This window comes from Opisthocomus hoazin, chromosome Z (genome assembly GCF_030867145.1).
Source record: "Opisthocomus hoazin isolate bOpiHoa1 chromosome Z, bOpiHoa1.hap1, whole genome shotgun sequence".
Lineage (NCBI taxonomy): Eukaryota > Metazoa > Chordata > Aves > Opisthocomiformes > Opisthocomidae > Opisthocomus > Opisthocomus hoazin.
This window is the reverse complement of record NC_134454.1, coordinates 71,032,453-71,056,760: the sequence shown is the minus strand read 5'-3', so window position 1 is coordinate 71,056,760 and position 24,308 is coordinate 71,032,453. Positions and strand designations below refer to the sequence as shown.

The following is a 24,308-nucleotide window of genomic DNA, read 5'->3' as shown; positions in this document are numbered from 1 at the left end:
GCTGTCAGCTCCCACCCCACCCAGAGGTGCATTCACCCAACTCTGCACAGACAGGGCAGGGAAGGGGCGGCCAAAAATATGCTGGCAGGTTGTTGCCATGTGTTACACTAGCGGCCTGCGCTTCGCACACTCCAGCTTTACCTCCAACAAGATCTTGCAAAACAGGCAGCCAGGTCACATACTGTTGTTTTCTTTGGCTGTGCCTGGAAGTTAAACTTGACTATTGCCACTGGTATTGGTGAGAACAGCTTCCACAGATTTCAGCTGATTTCCATGAGTAAAAATTGAATGGTTTGGTAGCAAGCCCCTTTTTTCCTTCGGTGTCTGAAGGAAGGTTCAGGAAGCCTTTATTGCCATTGCTACTTTTTGCAGTGCTATTTGGATGCTGATGGTATTTGTACAGCAGTTTTAAAATGCTTCTGTCAGCTGCTCAAACCTATAATAGTGTATATATACATTGTTTACGTTCTTTACTGCTCACTGCAGAATAAAATTTTTGATAAATTTTTCTTCCCCTCCCAAATAAGGCAAAACAGTAGTTAGGGTAAAACGCATATAATCCTTGTGGGAAAAATACAGTGTTGGAAGAGCTAAGGACATCATTGACTGAACCAGCTGTATGGCATTACGCTATTTAAACAATTTAATTCTGCTTATGTGCACTGTGTAAAATTAGGTGTGGAAAACAGCTAGAGGCAAAGACCATTGTAACTTCCTAGTATATTAACTATGACATGGAGACTTTTTCAGGCTGTGAAACATAGATAATTATTTGTTCATACAAAAGCATGGACTAAGGCTTATTGGCATTTAACAAAGGAACAACTGCTTCTTTGCCTTGGAGAACAGAAGATGGTTACTGGCAGGGAACGATTCAGTGTGGAAAGAACAGAGTGTGCTCTGCTGTCATTGGCTTGTTTATACTGGGAAGATGTACCCAATTAATAGAGGTGTTAACTGACACTTATATTAAATGCGAACTTGCCATTGCTATGGTCAAGGGCAGATCTGCGCTAACTGCTTCTGTCTGAGATAATCACAATTAGTCACTGTATTTAAAAATGCAGTGTATTACTACAGTAAATACTTCATTTAGTATTTTCTAACCAAAGGGATTCAAAGGGGTAATAGAGGTGCCAAATAGCTGATTTTAAGTATCAGCAAGGAACCCTAAAAAAGCTGTTCTGTTCATGGGCACAAGCAAGTTGTCTAGAATCAAGGCATCTCTCAGCATTCCTCACTACTGCCTCTCACTTTTCAGGTTCCATTAACCTGCTCTGCAACTCAGGATGGGGAAACGTCTGATGAAGACTCCCTCCTGACAGACTTTCTGCACCGTTAAACGGTAGCTCTGCACCGTTAAATAAGCATTAAGACTAGCAGACACTCGGGAATGAGACCAATTCCATACACTTCATAGTAAAACGTAATTGCAAACATTAAGAATATGCAGAATGCTCATTTCTTTTATACTCTCCTTATTTTATACAAGCCGTAAATGACTAGCTACTATTGCATGTTCTTATTTACAAGGAATTGCAAGTATATAGTTAAGAGAGAAAATCATGGGGTTTATGCCAAGTATGCTTATGGTAATCTTGGATAAAAAGCGTTTCTTTGTTGCACACTCTTCATATTGTGGTCGCACACTGTCTCAGCCAAATTTCTCTGTAAACCAGATATTCCTTAACTTGTGGCATTAAATTATAGATGCTCGGCTGTCCTTCTGTTTTTCAGTTAAAGACTGAAATAAAGAAAGCCTTTTGCTAACACTTGTTCTCAATGCTCTTTTACTGTATCAAGACTTGCCATTAAATATAAATATGTAAAGTTTTCATAAAAATAATTAAAATAATAGATCTATATTTTTAACAAACTTTTGTTATCTTTGCCAAGTCTGGTATCATATAATGCAAATTTCTTTAGGTGATGGTGAGGCGCGTGAAAATCTCTGTGTAAGAATTAATGCTAGAAGAAGTGCCCCCATTGCCTACCAAAGTGCACTATAAGTGTTTTGACTTCAGTGAGTGTGAAAATTGTGTATTCTCAATCAGCTCTTCTGATTCCTTTACACATTATCCCGAAAAACATCAGGACAACATGAGAAGTTATGAGAAGGAAGGATGGAACCTGTTTTGTACACGTACTCTTTGGAGAGATTGCAATCAGAAAAGCTAGTAAATTTTTGACTGATTGAAAGACATAAACAGACTCCTATTGACTTTAACTCAGAACTAAGTCCTGGACTCCTGTAACTTCTTGCTGGCTAATAAGGTGGAGTTAGTTACAGTCAGCTTTATGAACAGAAGCCTGCATAAACCAAGAGAGAGTCTATGCTTTGAACCCCAGTTTTCAAGAACTCATAAACGAATGATCTTGTAAAGATCTTTTGCTTTCCAGATTCAATTTTTTAAAAAAAAGAAAGCAAACACAGAACAACCCAACCAAAGCAAAAACCTAAAACACCCCACCAGCAATGGAATTCTTACAGTCATCAAGGATGTTTTGAGAGATAAACATGGCTTCTAAACATCTCCCACTTTCAGTGCAATGGAAACCACTACAGTAGAACAGGAAAAGCTTTACAGCTCCTGTGACAGAAAACCAGCCAACAAAGCATAAAATTAAGAAAAAGACAAAATTTGGGATGTAGGAAAAAGTGATGTAAGATCTGGTGAGTGAAATACTTGTGAATACCAGGGTTTGTTTGTTGAGGATTGTGGATTGTGTATCTGAAATCCATCTTATGTGGGGTTTTGTCAGAAACTACAACCAAAGCTCCTTTTTTATTGCTCGAGTGGTAATCCTCACATTCTTAGTAATAATTGGGCACACTTCATACAAATGGCTTTGAATTTTCTTTCAGTCTGTACTCACAAATTCTCATGTCTGGGATTTACTTTTTAAACCTTATCTATCTTACTAGCATCTACCATGGAAGTGTGAGTTATAGTACCTACAGAGTGAGCAGCATATATATAATATGCACTGTAAGAGATTTTGTTGCATCTGACAGCATTTATTATACCTCAGCCACACAGGGTAGCAGGGACTACACCTAACATCTGACACTCTAAGACAGTTTAAAGAAAATTTAACTCCATCAATAAATTTACTGCTGTGTTTTTGTGCTTGCAATTATCCACAGATATTCTCAACATTTTTCACATATGCAATTTAGCACTTTATCACATACAGCCACTTGTCTCACTTACTATCACTGCAACATTTTTTCATATTCATAGAAGCATAGAACCACAGAACCATAGAGTGGTTTGGGTAGGAAGGGACAGAATCACAGAGTCACAGAATCACAGAATGTTAGGGGTTGGAAGGGACCTCTGTGGGTCATCTAGTCCAACCTTCCTGCCGAAGCAGGGTCACCTACAGCAGGCTGCACAGGACCTTGTCCAGGCAGGTCTTGAATATCTCCAGAGAAGGAGACTCCACAACCTCCCTGGGCAGCCTGTTCCAGTGCTCTGTCACTCTCAGAGTGAAGAAGTTCTTCCTCATCTTCAGATGGAACTTCCTATGCTTCAGTTTGTGCCCGTTGCCCCTTGTCCTGTCGCTGGGCACGGCTGAAAAAGGACCTTGAAAATCACCTAGTTCTAACCCCCCTGCCATTGGCAGGGACACTTTATTAATGTCCAACAAGTCTCTGAGGCTTATTTTTTTTACTTTTTCTACAGTGCAGGTATTATAAAAGTAAGTATTTAATCCTTTTGTACCTTGCTCCTTCTCAGTCCTTACACATGGAAAATTCAATTTCAATATGAACTTTGCCCAAGAGAGGTCTGGAAGGTGAGCCTACAATTGTTAATTTTAAACTGAACCCAAGCAATTTCATCCTGTAAAAGCTCTTTGTAGCTAAAATCCATTAATAGCACTACAGTGTGACAAGCCTAGAATGGGCACTTTTTTGTGTTTTCTTTGCAAGCTAATATTCTACTAGTGAATAAAACTGGAGCAAGATCATCAGCTATACAAACAGGACAGCAATAGAATTACATTTACTTTGCCAACAGCAACAAAGGTGAATCTGCTGAAAATATCTTTGTTTCTATTGAATATGCATCCATTTGACAAACCTTGATTACTACATGCTTTCTTATTCTCTGTATACTTACCTTCCACTTGCTCTACTCTGTATTTTCAGCTGCATTATAATGAGGACCCAGCCTGTAGCATTGGATGCAGTCATCTGCTGCTACACTGTCGCATCTTATGAAGCAAGTGGCATACCTTGTGCCATAATGGAGGAGGGGGGTGGGCTTATCCCTTCCAGTAAGTCCGCCTGTGATACGTAAGTCAGCAAGCTGTTCTTGGGTTTCATCAGGAATATTAAATATGTATTCACATTAAACTCCATTTCATCTTTGTCACTAGTGATACACCTTCATACTTAGAATTCTTATGAACCTTCTTTGCTCTTTTTCCTCTGAAGGCCTTATCTTGTCTCTGTGTAAGAGTTTTTGCATGCATGGGTTAGATGATACTGTCTCTCCTGAAAAGCTCAGTAATCTAAACAGGGCTAGGATCCTGATACCTTTTCCCCCAACCTTTGAAAGTGGGACAGAAAGACTGTGGTTTGCCTGCCAGAAGTTGTACAGAAAAGCCTGCAGGAAAGCCAAGAACCAAGATTGGATTTTTTTATCTTCCAAGTCAGTGTCCTAACCACAAGTCCAACCATCCTTTCTTGCTAATGTCTTGGCAGCTGGATTGTAAACCTATCTTGTGAGTGATAAAACCAGTTAGTGATCATCTGTAGTGATCATCTGTATAGCACAAACCCAGAAACACTGCAGACGTGCCAGACCTGCAGGGAACAGATTTACGCAGCTGAGAAGCTCAGCTCCATTTCAGTCAGGGGTATGGGAATAAATATGACAGAGGGCATGCACACTTGGAAATATATTTCCATTTCAGCAATTTACTGCGTGGGTGGGAACTTTACACTACCACTGTCCCGCTTTCTCCACTGTTCCAATGTGGGTTTGGGATGAGGGTCTAAAGACACCGTGTGAATTCGGACGCTTCAGTGTGTTTCTTTCATCTATCCTACATGCAATTACAGATCCAAAGGTGGGGGAAAGTAAGAGGAAGGAGTGAGTATTCTGAATCCATCTCGAAGAATTCTTGGTTAGGAATTAACTGCATTGGTCCTTTGAGCATCCTCCACACAGTCTTGAGGATGGGAAAAACTGGCAAGTAGCTGGCTCATGAAGGAATGAAGGAAATCACAGTTTAAAAGACATCGACAGACTATAGCCAAACCAAATCTCAGATCAGGAAAACAGGTCGCAATAGTCACCTTTTTTAAGAGTTCATTTAGATTTAGGTACTTTACATGGTAACTGTATAGATTTCAGCTATGGGAGCAAGTCCAAATCATGCTTTACAGGGTCATTTGACTCCCATTAACATGTTTTTCTTTTTTCTCGTGAGGGAGAGGCCAGCAACCAAAATATAGGCTTCTTGTCTTTAACCCATCTGAAGAAAATGTGAGGAGGAATACCTGTTCTATTTTATTTCTGCTTCATTTCAGCATGAAGGCTAGATAGATTCGGATCGTATCTGTTTTTTGTAGTCCTGGCTAAATAATAAACCAATAAGCTTTCTGTATAACTAACATGAAATTTGATCAGTTGCTTCTACATGGAGGGTTTAAGAAGACACGGAAAGTAAGTTTGTTAATTCATTAACATGTAACTCTGTTAATACTTACTTAGGGAATTAAGGCTAAAGATTAATGTTACTCTGAACACATGAAAAATTTTAAGCAGCGATACAAAAATAACCAGAGACTGGGAGAATGTTTCAAGTAAAGCTGTATACATTGGACCAAAAAGCACAGTACATGTGTGCTTAGAGCAAAGGATCCTCATTAGCACTGATCACTAATTAGTACTGATCACTAATTCTTCATTTTCACCCTGTTCAGCTGTTCAGCATGAATATTAATACACTGTCTCAGACCTGAACAAGCCTTCGACAACAGTAATTTCACATGTTTTTCACACGGTCCTTGCTTGATATCTAACTTTCAGAGGTCTAAGACATATTACTGCATGCAGACAGATATTGGTAAAATTCCCAGTAATTTCAGTGGGATACAAATGGATACTTGCAGCAGAGGCATTTGAACATAGATCCTGCCAGGTCCTACTTGCCTTTGCTGATACCATTCCTGCTGCAGACGGGCAAGTTCTAGTTTATCTCCGCTGGGACACTGGGCAGAACATATCTGATAGATTTGGTCTCCAGGCAAGGAACTGCCAAGAGGTTTCAACTTACCACATCAGCTGACTCATATTTCTTATGGAGGAGGAGTAGATGGGAGTCACAGTGTGGTCAGATCTAACTTCATTTTAGAAAACTTTACATTACTATCTGAATTATTTTCCAAATGTGATTCTATCTTTCCACATATCCCACATCCTCACAGGGAATAGTGTATCCTGCTGAAAACCAAGGACAGGAATAGAAAAGTAACAATTGTGGTTGTAGTACAGGAAATATTCAAAACACAATGTTAAAACTACCGTTGAAATCAGAACTTAGGGAGAAAATGCTAGATTTCACATACCCTGTGCAGCTTTAATTCAGCATGCATGTGCCTGTCCATTATGATGTGCTATCTGATTATATAACTCTACTGTATATTTTCCACTTGACTGCTATCTTAGTCAATAGTCAATTCTCCTTTTTCGTTACTGTTATTATTGCTGTGTGTGGCCCTATGTATTATTTACTCACCACTTGTCAAATCCTGTCTGAGGACAGAATTATTCATTGTTTTGGCACGCATTATGATGCTATCTAAGTGCTTCACAGGTATTAATTAGTTCATTTTCACAACAATCCTTTAAGATGAGAGAATATTATTATTGCTTTCTTTCAGAAGCAGGAATGAGGCACAGAAAGTTAAAGGTCAAAGTATCTATTGATTTTGGGTACCTAGTATAAGACAGACAGAATTCTGCAATTTTTAGCTTCAAGTAGCATCCTAGCCAGCCAGCTTTTAATTTTATATGAAAGCACAGCTCTGAGTGCCTAACACTGCTGCAGACCAGGTCTTTATGTTCCAACTCTGACCTGCTGTAATTGAACAAAATGTGGGCGATTGGAGCCAGGTATTTCTGGTAGCCCTTCTCCCCACATCTGGAGGTAATAACTACAGGGGGTTGTATCTGGTAGCACAACAGAAAAGTCCAGTCATTCTGTAAATGCAGGCAATTAACTCCATATTATTTTGTAAAAAAGGCATAACTGACATGCGGCAGTCTCCTATGGCAGCCAATTTAGAGGCAGAAAGATACTCCTTAATGAACTCACCCACACCTATGAGATGTGGACATTAAGGATAACAAGATCTTAAAGACAAATGGCTGTAGCAGCTGCATTTTGGAAACCCCTAATACCTTTTGCATGTTCATATGGGGCTGAATTTTACAAGTGGTCATGCACCTGACTTGTAATTGGTATGTAGCAAGCATCTTTTGTAACCACATTACCTAGCTATCTAAATGCTTACTTCATACTTGGATATGGATAAAAATAAACTTAAAATATGTGAAGATAATGCTGGACATTTTAGATCAGGAAATTAGAATTATTATCAGAGCATGCAAAGTGACTTCAAAGACTAAAGAAATCAAACATCTACTGAGAAGAAATATTAACTTTGAGTTTTTGCATAACCAGTGTGTAGAACTGCAGCATTAGAATACCTAAAAAATATTTTCCAGCTTGCAGAATAGTCCAACGTCTTTTGATACTCTTATCAGGATGCATTGTTTACTCTTGGAGCAAATTAAATAAGAGGAACAGGAAACTGAATTTGATCTCTCAAAATGGCTGAGTCCTCTTACACTATTTAAGTACCTAACCTTAGAGGATGCTGCTTTTCTGCGGTGCTAGACTAGATCCTGGATTACAGAATTACCAGTTACTCGTATGGCGGTCACAAATCTCTATTGCTATGCAGCCTGTGCACATTAGCCCTCCCAGAATTACAGTTCATAGAAGAGTTCATTACTATTGTTTGCTCACTTCTGGCTAACTTCTCTCTGTGGTTCCCTATACCCAGGAAGAATGAAGCATGACTTGGAAACTGAGACCTTAATTCTTGTTCCTGAGCAGAAAAGGGAGCTCTCTCCAAATTACACAAATTCAGATGGGAGAACTAAATCAGAAACTACCTACAAACTCTATCAAAGTAGAGAGGAACTAGAAAGCATCCCCTCCTCAGCTGGGTCATGTGCTTAACCTGAAAATGTTGTACACAAAAGATCAAAACCGCTGCCAAAAAAAAATCTAACATTGCGACAGTAGAAAAAAGTGTCATAGGCTGTAAACCACTGGTATGTGACTTAATAGTCTGTCATTGTTCTTAATCGTCTTATTGTTTTCTTTGCTATTTGTTTCCACATAAAGTTCCATCAGAGATAGAAAATTAATAGCAGTGAGACAATGCAGAGTACATCTGAAGCTTTCTGGTGGTTCTTTCTGTCCTAGATTGTTGCTAGGATAAGGTTTAATGCTGCAACCTTTACTTCTCTGATATCCCCACTGAATGGTATAGGAATAGCAATGTGAGTAGGAAGCTGGGCAACTGGACAGACACTCACTCACTTTTCAACATCCAGGTGCCTTCGGCTACTATCACTCGGTATATTTTGCCGAATGAGAGCTTGCTTGTACACTAATAATCAAATTTCCTCAGTTTTAGAGTTCTCTTTATCCATTTTGTCTTTCACTTAGTCTCTGCTTGTAACTTCTTTACCTATCCATCAGTCATTCACCATATAACTGAATATATTTTGAATTGATACAAAATGCCAACAGCACTAACTCTTTTGACTGCATGTCAAAGTCCCCTCTGTGGTTTGTGGTTCTGCCTATGGTAACTTTTCTGAATGATCTTCCTGTGGCTTTGTTCATCCCTAGCACAAAAAGGACCCACCTCACTTTATAAATAACAGAGTCCATACTCTTCCACTGTCTGAGTAGCTTTGACTGGCCCCAAAGAATGCTGTAATCTATGTGGAATAGCTAACATATATGGAATGCCTGCTAGGGATTGAAATTATTTTTTGAAACTTCTCTCAAAACATAGGTAATCATTATAAAGTCCGGTATTACAAATATGACTACGGAACTATCCTATTAGCCTGCACAGACCTAATTTACCTCCTTGGCACAGCAAAGATTAATATGGAAAACAAGAGCTTCTGCTGTGAAAATAAAACAGTTTCTATAGCATGGGAGTTAATTCTGCCTTTATAAACATTACAGCTCTCTCATGATCGCACTACAAACATTTTATTTCTGGAACAACATGCTATCTATACATAAAAGCACAATAAAGTTTAATTAAGTATCTTCCCACCTTCAAGTAGAACAACATACAAGCAACAGATTTTGCACAGCAATTCTGCTCTGTATTATAAAAATAGCTGTATTGATAAATATTTATTGGGAGGAAAGTATTGTAGTAATGGAAAGAAGGTGCTACCTTACCTATTAACCAAGTGTCTGGTCATATGTTATAAATGTTCAGAGGTGCAGATATCATTGCTTAGAGGATATGGTAAAGACTGAGTGAGATTCTGCCAGTATGTTACATGATACAATTACTTTTTTAAGAAGAAAAGCAAGTCTCCCACTATTTTTTTCCAACCTATGTGGCATGGAGTCTTTGCATATAGGCAAGAGCACAAAGCAGGCCAGAAAACATGTTTCAGATTTTTCAAATACTACCGTGTATGAACAGAAGCTCAACTAAGAGAGACAAGAAATGAGTTTTACATTTCAGGCATAACACTTTGTTAAAGTATTCACTACTCATATCTGTTGCATATTTTAACTGTCCAAGCCTTGTAAATCAAGATTCACAGTAAACTGAATCTTTAATCTTAAAGAAAATTCTGGCCACGTGCTGTCTTCTGAGCTGAACCTGTACTGTGGAAGAACATGTAATTTCAGAACTAGTATGGGTGATAATGTTAAAATTAAGAATGTAAATTCTACACTGGTATACACTATGTGTAACTTCTATGAAGATAAAAGGATTATGCAGTTTATATACCAGAATTTGGTCCTTAAACTGAAAACTCCATCTACCAAAAAAGGATTTCTAACATCAGGTTTTATAACCTCTGTGGCCTCCTGGCATTGCCAAAGTCAGGAAATTAAGACAACATGAGAATATTGTTCTAACTCCAACACTGAACAATTCTGACATAGAATCCAGATTTTGGTTGGCTTGCAATATGTGGACAGGCAAGAGGAGGCACTATTTTTGCCAGTGAACCACGGAATCACAGAATGGTAGGAGTTGGAAAGGACCTATGGAGATCATCTAGTCCAACCCTTCTGCCAAAGCAGGGTCAACTAGAGCAGGCTGCACAGGACCATGTCCAGGTGGGTTTGGAATATCTCCTGAGAAGAAGGCTCCACAACCCCTCTAGGCAGCCTCTTCCAGTGCTCTGTCACTGTCAAAGTGAAGAAGTTCTTCCTCATCTTCAGTTGGAACTTACTATGCTTCAGTTTGTGCCTGTTGCCCCTTGTCCTCTCACTGGGCACCACTGAAGTGTCTGGCCTCATCCTCTCAACATCCGCCCTTAAGATACTTGTAAACATTTATAAGATCCCCTCTCAGTCTTCTCTTATTCAGTACTTCTATTATTTTTACCAAAGTGGTCAACCTCAAAACATGCAAACCTGAAGATCCGATCTGTGGAATAGGAGTTTCATAGCCCTAAATAAGCAAGTGAGCACTTGCTATGAATTTTAAACAGATCCAAAGTAAATACACCAGTCTTACTGTACTCAACTGCCTTGAGTTATTCCTATCAAGTCTCAAGTCAAGACTTCAGTGAGGCAGAGGAGGAGGAAGCCTGAAAATTGGCATTCTTCTTGGAACACTAGGTAATTTTTAACTGGTGAGAAATAAGACTGTTTCTACAGCAAGAGTGCCTTAGATCCTGCCTCTCAGTGGCAAAGCAGAGCTTCCAAGCCCTTAGGCACATTATTCTCTGTTAATTGTTCATTTCCTACCTACTGTTCCGTGTGCAAGAAGTGAACAGATTATTATCACTCTAAATAAAATACTGTAGTTTGCTTCCTATGGGCGTTCCTCAAGAATTTGTGAGGCACAGATGCATTTGTCTATAACAGACATAAAAATGTTTAGAAAATAAACCATATGAATAACAAAGCAAACATTTGTAAAGGGCTCCATGACATCACTTTAAAGTAACTTTTATAGTAGCTTCAAATTTTAAAATCATTATTATACAAGTTGCATTTTTATTCCTTCACTATTCTGTAAAGACGTTGCTACCACAACAGCTGTTGTGGTCCTGTTACCCCTCATCCTCATCCTTCATCTTCCCTTCTATCATCTCAAGATGTCAAAAAAATGTTTTGTAGTAGTGGATGTAGTGTGTCAAAACAATAGTCCTTTCCATGCTTACTTCTGTATTTCTTACACATCTCCTAACAAATGACCAAATACTTGATTCTTAATGCAAAAGCCAAGATTAGTTTTCAACTTCTTAAGAGGCCCCTAAAATTGGGAGATTGAGTTTATAGTTACAAGTGAGCATCAGTGCCCTGGAGAGATTTTCCAAGAGGTTGGGCAGATCCAGCCTTTTCCAGGTTTTGAAGGACATGACCCACAGACTGAAGCCTTTCTTCGGTTAATCTGACTGTGTAACAACACAGCCTTTAGAATTTATAAGTTTTATAACACAGCATGAAGTCTTGCTGCAGAAAGAGTTATGTTGTGATTCACTGACCAATACAAATACCATGTGATCGGAATGAGATATTAATAAAAAAGAATCCCTCAATAATTCTTGAATACAGAACACCTGGCATCTGCTGATTAGACACTTGCAGTAGTTGTGATTACATTTTTTATTTTTTCAGAGTTTACATATCACTTGCAGTAGTTGTGATTACATTTTTTATTTCTTCACAGTTTACATATCTCCAGATCTAATTTGGAGTTGTCCAGCCAAAAGGACAACTCAGAGCTCTAAGAAGTAATGGACTCAAAGTGACACAAATAGGAGACAATCATTTTCTCACTCTACAAAAATGTATTAAATACCATGCAGAAAATAGCTCTTTACTATCCAGTTTCCGTAAGTCTCACCCCACTTCCTATTTTCACATGTGTTTTATTTTGCTATCTAGCTCTTTGGTTATCACCACAAAGCTTAAAACTCTCATATTGGGTATAACAGAGCCAGCACCAGTAAAACCCAGCATGTTCTACCCTTCCTTACGTTTCTTATGTGTTGCCAAGCCTGAAGTGACAGCATCTCTTTCAAATGACATGTGAAGTAGCTCATGAGTGGCATATTTGGTTGCTTTGGTAAAAGTAATTGCAGTGCTCTGCCTAAATTCCTTTAGGTGATAAAATGGCTCTCATTTGAATTTGGCCTGTTACCTTTTGCTAGAAGAGTTCTTGTTCACTTCATCCTGCCAGCCTTTTCACTTTTTTTTTCCCTTTCAGCAGTGACTGAATTTTAATGGTAGTTGAAACACGTACTTCTCTTGGGGGAATCTAGCATGCAGAGAATTGTGACAGGGCAATCTGTTATTTTACAGTTGTATCAAGGAGGATGCACTGTATTTCTATAAGATACTCCTCAAAAATATGTTATTCTCAGGAGCTGGTGCACCTCACATTTTTGCAGCTTACAATACAGCTTTACCAGGATAATTTCTTTCTACATTTTCCATTACTTCATATTTTTATTCCCCCCACTCCAGAATACTAAGAAATAGGCTTATATTAGCTTGAAAATAGCCTGTTGTAAGTTAAAATCCTGCACGTTTCTTCCTTTGATTTGTCTTTCCACACAACTATCTCACAGGGTGGTAATGATAGCTGGTGTTAGGACGCAGCAGGCAGCTGGCGATTTCCTTTCCGTGGCTATTTTCTGTCTGACCACGAGATGTCGGTGTGACCCACGGGTCCTGGCACCATGCTTCTCCCAGCCAACCGCTGCAAATTGCCCAGGGATGCCGCTCACTTACTTTAAAAATCCCCAGAAGATATTGGAACCATAAACATGTGCCATCAGCAGAAGAGAGCGTGGACTGACAAGTGCAAGTAATTGTCTCACTTCAGTTTCACAAAGAGCAGCTCTGCAGCACTTCCCATGCCAGCCCATGGTTTCCAACCGGCCGTGCGGCACGGGGCGAGGCCTTCGCATGCACAGAAAAACGGGGAAAGAAAACGCAAGGCAGTGAGCTGTGATAATGACATCGATCCTGCCTCTGTCAAATCTGCTCTGAAAGTTTAAAATGACCTCAGGAATCAATTGTTATTAAAATGCATTGCTCGACTGAAGCACGTTATAGATATTTGAAGAGTACAGCAGCGTAAGCATCAAAAGTTCCTCAGTATTACAGCACCACATCCATATTTAAATTTGAAAGCTCGAAAACATAAAATGCTCAGATCTTTGTACTTAAAGGGTGTTTTCTTTTTCCACTTGACACATTCTCCATATTAGCAACATAGAGACAAGAAAGATGGTGGTAATTCCTGAGCCCTCAGGTGGCAAACAGAGAGAAGAAGGGACTGGGACCAAGGACAGAGCAAGAGGGGAGAGCAGTCTGAGGCTACACAGCTTCATCACCAAAATTTTTCCGATTTCTTGCCCTACAGAGTAGAAAGGGATCCTATAAACTTCTGTAGAACTTTGCACATGACATGAATTTAAAGGGTATTCAAAGCATCTTTCATGCTAATTAGACCCATTCCAAGTATGCTTAACATAGACGTTTGAAAGACTATCACAACTGTGCCTGGGAATAAATATAACTGTCCCACAGTGAGCTGCACTGAGGTGGTGGTTTCTGTTTTCATTTAAGGTGTGAGTGTAGGCAAGTTTACTGTTTTCCAGAGAAAATGGGAATAATTAAAACAAAAAAAAAAAAAAAAAAGAAGAATGCAGTACTCCTGCACAGTACATTTATTAATGAAGTACAAAATTGAAGTAAAATAACTCAGGCTATCATCACAGAATTCAGCAGGGACAGCAATAGCTTTCACCAATCTCCAAAAGCATAATATCACAACCAACCAGGCATAACACTTTGCTTCAGGGTTAAAGTTTCCTCATCAAGTGAATCATTGGCCAGCAAAACAGAAAACAGCTGCTGAACAGACAACAGGCAACACTCCAGGTTATTTTTATCACCATTTTAGCAAGCCATACATTCAGAATTGCATTTTCAAATTATTTCTGAAGGGCAGCTTGACAGGAGAAGAGCCGACAGTTAAATAAAGTAGCATAACTGTCTTTTCCCACAATACTCAAATATTGGTTGGCCATTAATGTAAGTTATCTTGAGCATTTGACATACCTTCAAAAATCTCCTTACCTTGCAACGCAGCCTACATGAGTCTAAAATAAAATAGCAACCTTAGAACTTTAATTATAGACATGTCTGGTAATCCTGCTCTGCTATCGACCCAGTACAGGAGTTCATTTATGATAGCTATCAAAATTCAAATGTTTCTTTCTTCATGAGTCCATTAGCAACCAAAAATCCCTTATAAACTGACCTGCCATTTACATGGTAATGGAAGATGTAAGGACAAGAGAGGGATAGAGCTCTGAACAACAACAGCCAAACAAGAAGGAATAAAGGTATCTCGTTTGATTATTTCTAGCATTAGTGCGACTGCGGTAAATAAACAGTTTTCGCCTTTAGTTGCCATAATGCATTCTGCTTTACATTACCAGGTCCAGCTAGAGGGATTTTCTAGCAAGCATACCAGAATTTGGAAACGCTTTTCGCTTTTCACTGCACTTCTCTTAGGTCTTGTTAATCAAACTGTTAACACTTGTAGCCATTATTTGCCCTGAGATCACAGAGTAGCAAGAAGATTACACCACAGAGAATCACTGAGGTCATCAGTCCTGCTCCCCAGATACAGGCAGTACATGGGATCATAGACTCAAGCTGTTAAGCCCCAGAAGATGAATGTTACTGGGACAATGTGATAGCGTTGAGGATTTGGAGTTGTGGTTCCTGTTCTCCTGGGGAAAAATAACTCTGCCCTCTCCTGGAAGCTGTGAAACATGAGCTTTCACTATCATTCTCCCTGTACTCTTGAGTCTGACTCCCTGACGTGCTTGAGAAGGCTCTGCTGTGTTTGTAGGTCACTATGATTGCAGACTCAGCCCTTCAGGCACCCCCTCCTTGGGCAGGGATCGTTATGGTTCCCTCCTCCCACAAATAACATGGTTAAGCAAGCCTATATTTCAACTATGCACAACTTCTGCAACAACATCCAACGCACTTGATAATTCTGTAGTTTACCTAACCTGAAATCTGCTCTATTCCTACTGTTGAGCTAATTAAATTCCTTCCTCAGTAAATTTGTATTTCAGTTAGAAGAAATACAATGTTTGTATCTATTGCCTGTGTATCCCTTGGAAAAACAGAATCATTAAACTTCTATTTAAACAAAACAATCTTTCACTTTATTTATCTGCTCATTATTTTTAATGACAAAGATCATAATATTGCAATAATCGGAGGTGCATTAAAAGTTTGCTTTTACTACTTACGCACGAAAGCTGTGCATGTGTTGAAGCCACTCAAGACCCCAGCACTATAAATAGTGCTCTATTGTTAGTGGATAAAAGATGAAACAAGTCCTCTGGCACTGGAGCACAGCACACCCTATTAAATGTTAAGCTCTGCCTGTGCTAAAAGCGAAAGGCGACATCAACTGATAAACCAGTCTGCGGGTAAGGCATACGGCTGGGAAGAGTTTGCTCTGACTCTGCAGCTTCCCCACAGCGAGACAGGCGCGGAAACTTATCTTCCTGCCTCAGCAATGGCAGAAGCTGTTATAAGACACTGGGTGGAAACCCCCGTACGCTATCAAGAGCAGTTTGCTGCCCAGGAGCTGGAAGCACACAAACTGGACCACTATTTATACGCTTTGCCGGGCCCTTCTACAGCTACACCGAGCAACAGAAGATGTGTCACAGAAAGTACAGCTGGTGCAGGGGAGAGCGGCCGGGACGAGGAAAGCACACGCTTTCAGGTCTTGCTGGACGTTGTGCAGTTCCGCCCTGAAGATATCATTATTCAGACTTTCGAAGGCTGGCTCCTGATCAAAGCTCAGCATGGACCCAGGATGGACGAACACGGTTTCATATCCAGAAGCTTTACCAGACAATACAAATTACCTAACGGAGTGGAGAACAAAGACTTGTCTGCCCTTTTCTGCCACGATGGCATTTTGGTTGTTGAAATGAAGAATTCAGTGGGAAAGAATTAGAGTCTTGCCCATAGTTTATTGGTGAGATAAAATCATTCTTAATATGACAAAATAATACCATTCAAGCAACACTGTAGAGTGTTCTGAGTATGTGGCTGTATTTATATTAAGATAAAGAAAAATCTTTGTATATATTTTTCAGTATGCTGAGTTCATTGTTTGATGTGAAATGCTAGACTGCTTGCCTTCAGCTGCATAAGTGGTGGAAAGCCAGGCTTTTGAAAAGTTGAAAATTTAGGCTAGTCACAGCAAGAAAAAAAATAATCTATTTGATAATGTACTGAAAATAAAGTACATTTCTGAATTTAGTAGGAGGAGTTGTATTTCTAAGGAATAAGCACTTGTCATACATAGTCATAATCATTAAAAAAGCAATAGAAAGGCTGTGAGTCTTATGGAAATTTAATTTATGTGCCAAAAAATGTGTTTTCTAATTTTTGAGATTAAATTCTTCTTCCCTAGAATCTGGAAAAGCACACAAATTGAAGGATACAATCAAGGAAAAAAAAAACTGTTTTCTAGTTCAAGCTTGTATACAAAAAGAGCCTTGCAAGATTACTGTTTAGAAGTGTGTTGCATGTTTGAAACCATAACAAAAAAAAATAATCCCTGACTATATTTGCTTGAAAACACAGTAAGTAGAAATGATACTTTGTCAAATACCAGTTAATTTGAAAGAATACATTCAAAGACATTTAGCAAACTGGTTTTGTTTAACATGTTCTTCTATCTATCAGCAACTGAAGAAAAAACATATTGCTACAAATACTTAAAAGGATCAAAGTCTTCCTTGTGAAGCCCCCATAATAAAAAGGCATTACTCTAGCACAGATACCTTTATTATTACACGTTTTATTCATTATGTTGCTTGACAGTTTAGGCTGAGATCCCACAACTACATCTTCAACAGCAAATTTTTCTGCCTGTGTATAGCCCCACTCTCCCTGTATGAACACGAGCTCTGCGTGAAACTAATTTTAAGTTAGGGGTTCCGTACTATAGACATAGGTTTAATATCTGTCCCAGTGTCTCTCGTTTCATGAAAGTGGTAGAGAGGAAAAAAAATCCACCTATAATATCTAGCATCTAGTCTTCTCAATATTAAAAAAAAAATGCTGTAAGTGAGTTTGTAAATACTCCAACATCTGAGGAGATCTGCAGCTGCAAGTCGAACTGCCTCCTTTTCTCTGTACTGGAGATGAGTATGACTGCTGTGCTATGAATAGTAAAGGAATGTGGAATGGAAAGTGCCAAGTTAAATACAGACTCTTTATGATAGCCATCTGCTGTTTGGACAAATTGAAAACATATTCAAATGAAACTGAATACAAATACAATTTCAAGAATATGAGAAAAATCCAATGAACAAAACCCAGGCTCTCGCTAGCTGAAGCCAGAGAGTTCCTTTAGTTTAAAATGAAAGCCCTAAGCTTCTATGTCTGTGCACGCCCATTCATTAGAAAGATTTACGTCATGGTTATTTAGACTTCTAGATATTTGAAGCAACTGATTTTAGAAAAGCGGGTAGTCCGATTCTTGCATTTTATTTATTATTTGTGCTAAAACTCACCAGGAGTTTGTACAAGAAATGCAGAATAAGGTCCAGATTGTAAATTTCCATCATGTGCAATTGTGTTATTTTTTGAATAGAGAAGTCAAGAACCTGATGTCTTCTAACAAACCAAACCAAATATAAAACATATGTCCCTACATTTGTACTCAATGCACAATTTTCCCTCATGTTGTCTGTGTTTAATTTGTGTATTGGTTTAAGATAATAACCAATCATGCTAGAAAATCAGATCTAGATTTTCAGCACTTTCAGGTCAAGAAGTTTCTTCAGCCAGGAATCTAATGGAAGATGTAACGTGTGTTTAAAAAAATAAATTCTAGATACAGGTCTGGATTTAAACTTTACACACTAACTTCATAAAAGCTCACAAGTTTAGACCCATGATATCCACATCATCTTATGGCACAACTGTTGGGATGGAGGTCAGGCTCACCAGTTAGTAATCTGCTTTGGTGATTTTCATTTACAGAGGATTTTGTAAATTTGATAATTTAAAATTACAGGTTATTACAGAAATTATTCTAGCTGTGATTGCAGCGATGGTATTCATAGCCCTACAGATGAAAAAGCAGTTCTAAAAAAACATAACTGATTTAGTTATTTCAAATTAGATCATGATTAAACTACTGGAAACTTGGCAAGGAATTAGACCAGACAGACAAAATCTTATCATCTGTTCTATATATGTTAATACCATGGTTACACACAGCCCTGCTTATGTACACAGGCCTGCCTCACAAAACTGGGTGGAGAATTTGGCATCTGGCTGTTCTATGCCATAGGTCTCTTCTCATCACTCCGTGCCCAGGTCTGTGCTTACACACAACACTGTCAGTCAGAAACCACTGGAACATACTTACCAAAATATGGCAGGGACGCATCCAGGCGGACTTTACCTTCTCTTCATCCATAGCTTTACAAAAGCCTACATCCATGGTCCTTGGCGAATGGGAACTTGCCCTGGCCCAGCACCCGAGTGCTGGTGTAATGGGGACCACACTGGAGTATGGACCTGCTGCTGGCTTCCTGCGTTTTAGCACCAAGAACAACACAGAGGAAAGTGCTTCTCTCCTTTCTTTAGTGGCATTTTATCGAAAGTTCTTGAATTAATTATTCTTATGTGTTTACCAGAACAGCCTCAAAGTACTTGGCAGAGCATTTCTAAATTATCTGGAAAGAGTTGTTTTCACCTATTGTATGTGATGTTTTACTTTTATAATCTGTTTAGAAATGAATATGAATGTCATGGAGAAAGCTGCTAATATTGCTCACGGACAGCAGAATAAGAAATTTATCAACAGCAAAGGATTTCAGAACAGCTACAGCTTAAGAAAGGTTTAAGACATGCTGATGTGGTTAAATTAAGAACCCTGTTATTGGCTTCCTGCAAATTCCTGGCCCAGAATAAGTGATAAATGCTGCTGCAAGCCCTGCAGAGTAAGTGTTCTGGAGCCTTCTCTGTTCCCATCAGTGAAGGATTACCTTCGTAATTGGTCAGACTGCTCCTCCAAACAGAAAAAGATGATTTCACGCATGAACCTAAGCACAGTGAAAAACGCTTTCATAGAGGAAGAAAATGTCTCAATATCATCACTAGTCTCCAAAAGCAAAGTAACAAACATACGTGATCCCTGTGGGCAGAAAACCCACAAACACCTTGAACTTGTTACCTTTTTATAGTTTCTGTTGCATCCAGCAGATTTGAGATCTCTCTACACAATCCGATACTTGTGGTGCAGTGAACCAAGTCTGACACCCATCAGTCACTCAGTAACCGCTCAGCTACAGCCCTGGGCATTGGAAAGTGGGAAGGAAATCGCTGGGCTATCATGATGGCAACATTCATTCTAAGGTCTTATGTTCCTTACTCAGTTCATAGCCAAGAACCAAAATGTGCTTTATCATCTGAGTAACACTACAACATCTGGCTTTTAATGGGAGTAGGAATATTTCTGAAAATATTGGGTGCACCCTCTCTTCTTTAGTAGGTAAGATGGGATCAGAAGACATTTTGTGTTCCAGTGGCAAGAATTCCTTTATTATTAGTTCCACTCCTCATTTTCCAGGATTTCTCACTCTGCTCTTAGCCTGGTTGCTGGAGTTAGCTGTTCCACAGATGCCACAGCAGCACAGTGGTGTAGGCACTAAGAGCAGGCGTAGCTTCTGTCTGTGAAGGAGCTGATTTTCAGTCTGGATGTTGGATTTCAATAAGTCCAAGTCTTAACTAAAAGCAATGGCATTATATCATAGCTGTAATGAAAAATGAATGAAGGGAAGTGGTGTTTTGACAAATAAAAACATAATTCTTGTACTCAGTCTTACAAGGCAGACAGAAGCTCCTGAGCTACCTGCAGTGGTGACAGCTGTATGCATTTTAACAGTATTTCAAGTATATTTTTCGTAACTTTACCACAATTATCCATGTCCTGGTGTCATCATCAGTATGTACCATACAAGATGCACCATAAATACAGTCTCTGTCTTAATGTATATATGAAGCCCTAGGGCTTGATCCTGGAACAAAACTGATAAGAACTCAATGCAGATTAGGAGACTCCATGGCAAATACATGAAGAAATATGAATTCTGAGGCTCATTATATCATACTACCCATAGCAATATTTATCTAAGACCTTCTAGAAATTTTAGCCTGAAACAGTTGCAGTGTGGAGGCAGTTAAGGTTTCCACATCCGTAGGTTTAAAGCTCAGAAGGATCAATGATGATCCCCAGTGTGATCCCTTGAACAGAATCCACATCATCTCACTTGCTAATTTCCTTGTGAAGCTCATAACATGCTTGAAAAAGAACACATATAGAAGTAAGACATCAAATCTTTATTTAAAAACTTCTGTTGATGGAAAACACATCACAGCCCTCCATAAATTGTTCAAGTGTTAGTAATCGCCATAGCCAAAAAAAGGCAGGTTTTCCCTAGCCCTCTGAGATTTGCTCAGTGATATAAATTTTACCCTAAAACTGAAGGTAATAGTCTGGACAGCTCTTGGGACTGTCTTTTTACTAGCCTGATGTTGTGAGCTAGAAAGATATATAAGTGCTAAACATCCTCTTTTGTTACTAATAGAACACAAAGGAATTCATCAACATTAAAAACTGTGAATATAATTTTTCCACACACAGAGCAGAAATATTTATTGAATAACCTTGGATGTATTTCATATCTCTCCCGTATCACCATTGGCAGTCCTGTCATCTTCATGCCATACTCATCTAAACTATTTTTAGGATTTTGTTTCTTCCTGAATATGTCCTGCTTGTTGTCCCACTGGCCATGTAATTTTTAATATACCTTTAGCTTTTTCTCATAACTGTCAATCAGTATTGCTTGCTATCAGCGTCTTAATTTTTCCCTTTCTGCTTTTGCTTGCCCTTTTATAACAATATATTTTAAATTCAGAAAATTCTGCTTATACAAATACAATTCTGTATTTATGGGTAGCTAATAAAACATTCTTCTAAATGCATACAGAATAACCACAGGTTGGTTCTAACACTGTTTTTATACAGAAATTATCATCTCTTAATACTTTACTAATGGTATGGAATGCCCGATATGACTCCACCACTGAAATCCCTTCTGAAACAAGGGTTTAATAAGGAAGTGACACCCTGTGATACAGAATTCTTACCATTCACCTTCTCACCAATACACAGCCCAAACCAAGCACAGGAGGAGCCGTCTTCACCACCTCATCCTTTGCAGGCCTCTGTGTTTGCCAAAAGACCAGCAAACCCCAGAATCTAGAACATTTACCTTAGAGTAACTCAAGGCTATTTACAGCCACCAAGCTTCTCAGAACTCATCTCTTGAGCTGACACCAACAACGTGAGCACCTCCTTGGCCATCTTTTCTGTACTCCATGTACTCAAGCAACACCACAAGCTAATTTTTCCTCCTTGAAGATAAGACAGCGATCTCATTTACTCAGAATTCAATGTCACTACCTCCTGCTAGCAGAATAAATGGTCCCAGCTTAAACAGAAGCACTGAGAGAATGGAAGATACTTTGATGGCCAAACTGCCATCAAAACCAGGCTGTTGCCTAAGTTAGTGAGAACTTGTTCTGGTTTCCAAGCCAAGACTGAGACGTCACTCTCATAAGGTTCCACAATGACAGTAAAAAGTCATAGACACATAAACTCAAGTGAAGGCTCATCCATCATGATCAATTGACTGGTATAACTGTCACTGCCAGTGACTAGTCCTTCACTCTGAGGCCAGCCTTTGCCAGCCACCTCTCTGCACAGGGCCAGAGCAACTTCAGGATTGACGTGAACCTCTGTATCCCAAAGGACCCAAGCCCCATGGATTTCTAGAACTCAGTATCATTTATTTTCCCATTACAAACCCCAGGATTAACACAGGCACAGAGCCCACTAAGGAGGTCCTCTCTGCAATTTCTTTGTCCTGGGTGAGGGCAGAGGTACCTGCATGCAGCAAATGAATGAATGCTCAATCCTTCATTCTTGCTATACCACACATTATTCATCCTATACAATGGGTCTGCTGCTGAGATAACTTTTATTTTCATGCCACATTTATACAGCACATTGACATAATATTGGCCTCGCCTGAGGATTTCCTTACCAGTTACCCTCTTTGCTCAATGTCTTGCTCTTTATAAAATGTTTGTTATCATGAAAGGTATTGGATTCCAAGATATAAGACAGAGATTACTCCTGCAGGACTGGTACAGCTTCAGCTAAAGCACAGCAGGCTCATGCATCCTCTTTTGCTGTGTCTCAGTCTTTACGTTTAGGAGGTAAATTCTGCCTGTATACATGTCACAAGGGACAGGCAGTCGACACGGGCCCATTCGTCTGTGACCACGAAAGACTCTCAGCACCATCAGAATGTCTGTCTAGCACATACCCCCACTGCCACAGCGGGGAAGAACTGCATACGTAATGCATTTGTCTTGACAGCCTCCTTAGATGGTTATGAAACATTACCTCTTCAGACAAGCATGGAGACAGACATGCATTCCCAGCAATATTAAATGAAGGGCTGAGAATTTCTGACTAACAGTTGTCTATTACGCAGACTGGGGCTGAGATAGCAAGTACGTATCACAAAAGTCAAACAAGACCCTCAGCGTTTCTGCTCACTTATCTCTAATTTTACACAGTCTCCTTTGAAAAAGAAAAAATACAATTTCTTAATTAATTTCTTTAATTGCATTAAAAAACGCATTTTTTAATTTATGTTCCCACTTGAAAAATGTTTCTTTTTCTCCTAAATCCCACTGCATCTTTTCCTAAATTCCATAGCACACTATAAAATGTCCCCATTTCCGACACCCGTTCTATGATTTAAAGAATGATTCTACAAAAATTTAAAAGCTAATCATATTTGATATTTTAGAAGCTGGACAAAAGAGCCCTAGAATAATACATTTGTCGCATTTATTGCATTCTCTTCACTTCTCTGATAGTTCAAAATCTTCACTCAGTTCTAGCCTGGTGACTTCAGTGTTTAAAATCATTTCGTGCCCTCTAGTGGCAGGCCTGCCAGGCACCCTGAACGGCTGCTCTGGGAGGACTGGGAATTGGACATTACAGGTACAGACAATGTAGAAATCAAAAACCTCCACTTTATTCCCCTTTTAAGTGAAATGTATTGTCCACCTCTACATCTTAAAAAAAAATGCAGTCGCTTCTAGTTATGATGAGAAAACAAAACAAAATCCAGCAAAAAGCAAACCAGCAAAACAAAATCATATAGAGCTATAACACAAATAGCAAAAACAACAACAAAAAATCACTTACTGAGTAAGCATTTGATGGAGTTTGCTCTTAGAAATTATATTAATAAAAACTGGCCCATCTGTAGCGATTCCCTTGCACAAAGCACTATTCAGGGTGCTTCCTACTAGGATGCTTTTCAATATCCAGATACAGTTATTCCAGCATCCACAAAGGGATATCATCATAATGAAAAGCCTGTGTCACCAGAGCTTCACCTTCTCTCATGGTATATCACTTTGCTATTCTTACTAAAGCAGCAAAGTGATAGCATAGAGGAAAATTAACAAAATAAAGAGGAAAGAATTGCGGGCTTCAAGGAAAAGTTACACAGGGTGATACACACATTCATTGTTTTTGGTTTCAGAGCTCTGCTACCTCTACTCATTCACTTTTTCCTAAGTTAAGACAGCCGAAAATCCTTACCTTTTCCCCATAATATTCCTAATTTTTTTTTCTTTTAAGCTTCTGCCCTGAGAAGAAAAATAAATTATGCTGCTTTCAAACAGCAGTCAGCACATATTCTCAGGGGTCTTGAGATACCTAACTCCAAATTAAAGCAATGAGATATCCCATACACAGACATTGGTAGCCATTTGACTTTAGTTTGGCTTTCAGTTTCACCCCCCAAATTACAAAT

The 24,308-nt window shown here is 39.0% G+C and overlaps 1 protein-coding gene across 1 annotated transcript; it reads left to right on the top strand.

The window, feature by feature from the left end:
• The first annotated feature begins 15,720 nt into the window (after positions 1-15,720).
• On the top strand, positions 15,721-17,344 carry HSPB3 (heat shock protein family B (small) member 3). Its single transcript, XM_075411202.1, has one exon. The coding sequence runs from the start codon at positions 15,731-15,733 to the stop codon at positions 16,328-16,330; it is 600 nt and encodes a 199-aa protein (XP_075267317.1). The 5' UTR covers positions 15,721-15,730; the 3' UTR covers positions 16,331-17,344.
• The last annotated feature ends 6,964 nt before the right edge of the window (positions 17,345-24,308 follow it).

Coding starts and splice junctions, on each gene's coding strand:
- HSPB3 (XM_075411202.1), top strand. CDS start 15,731: ATGTTAAGCTCTGCCTGTGCTAAAAGCGAAAGGCGACATCAACTGATA.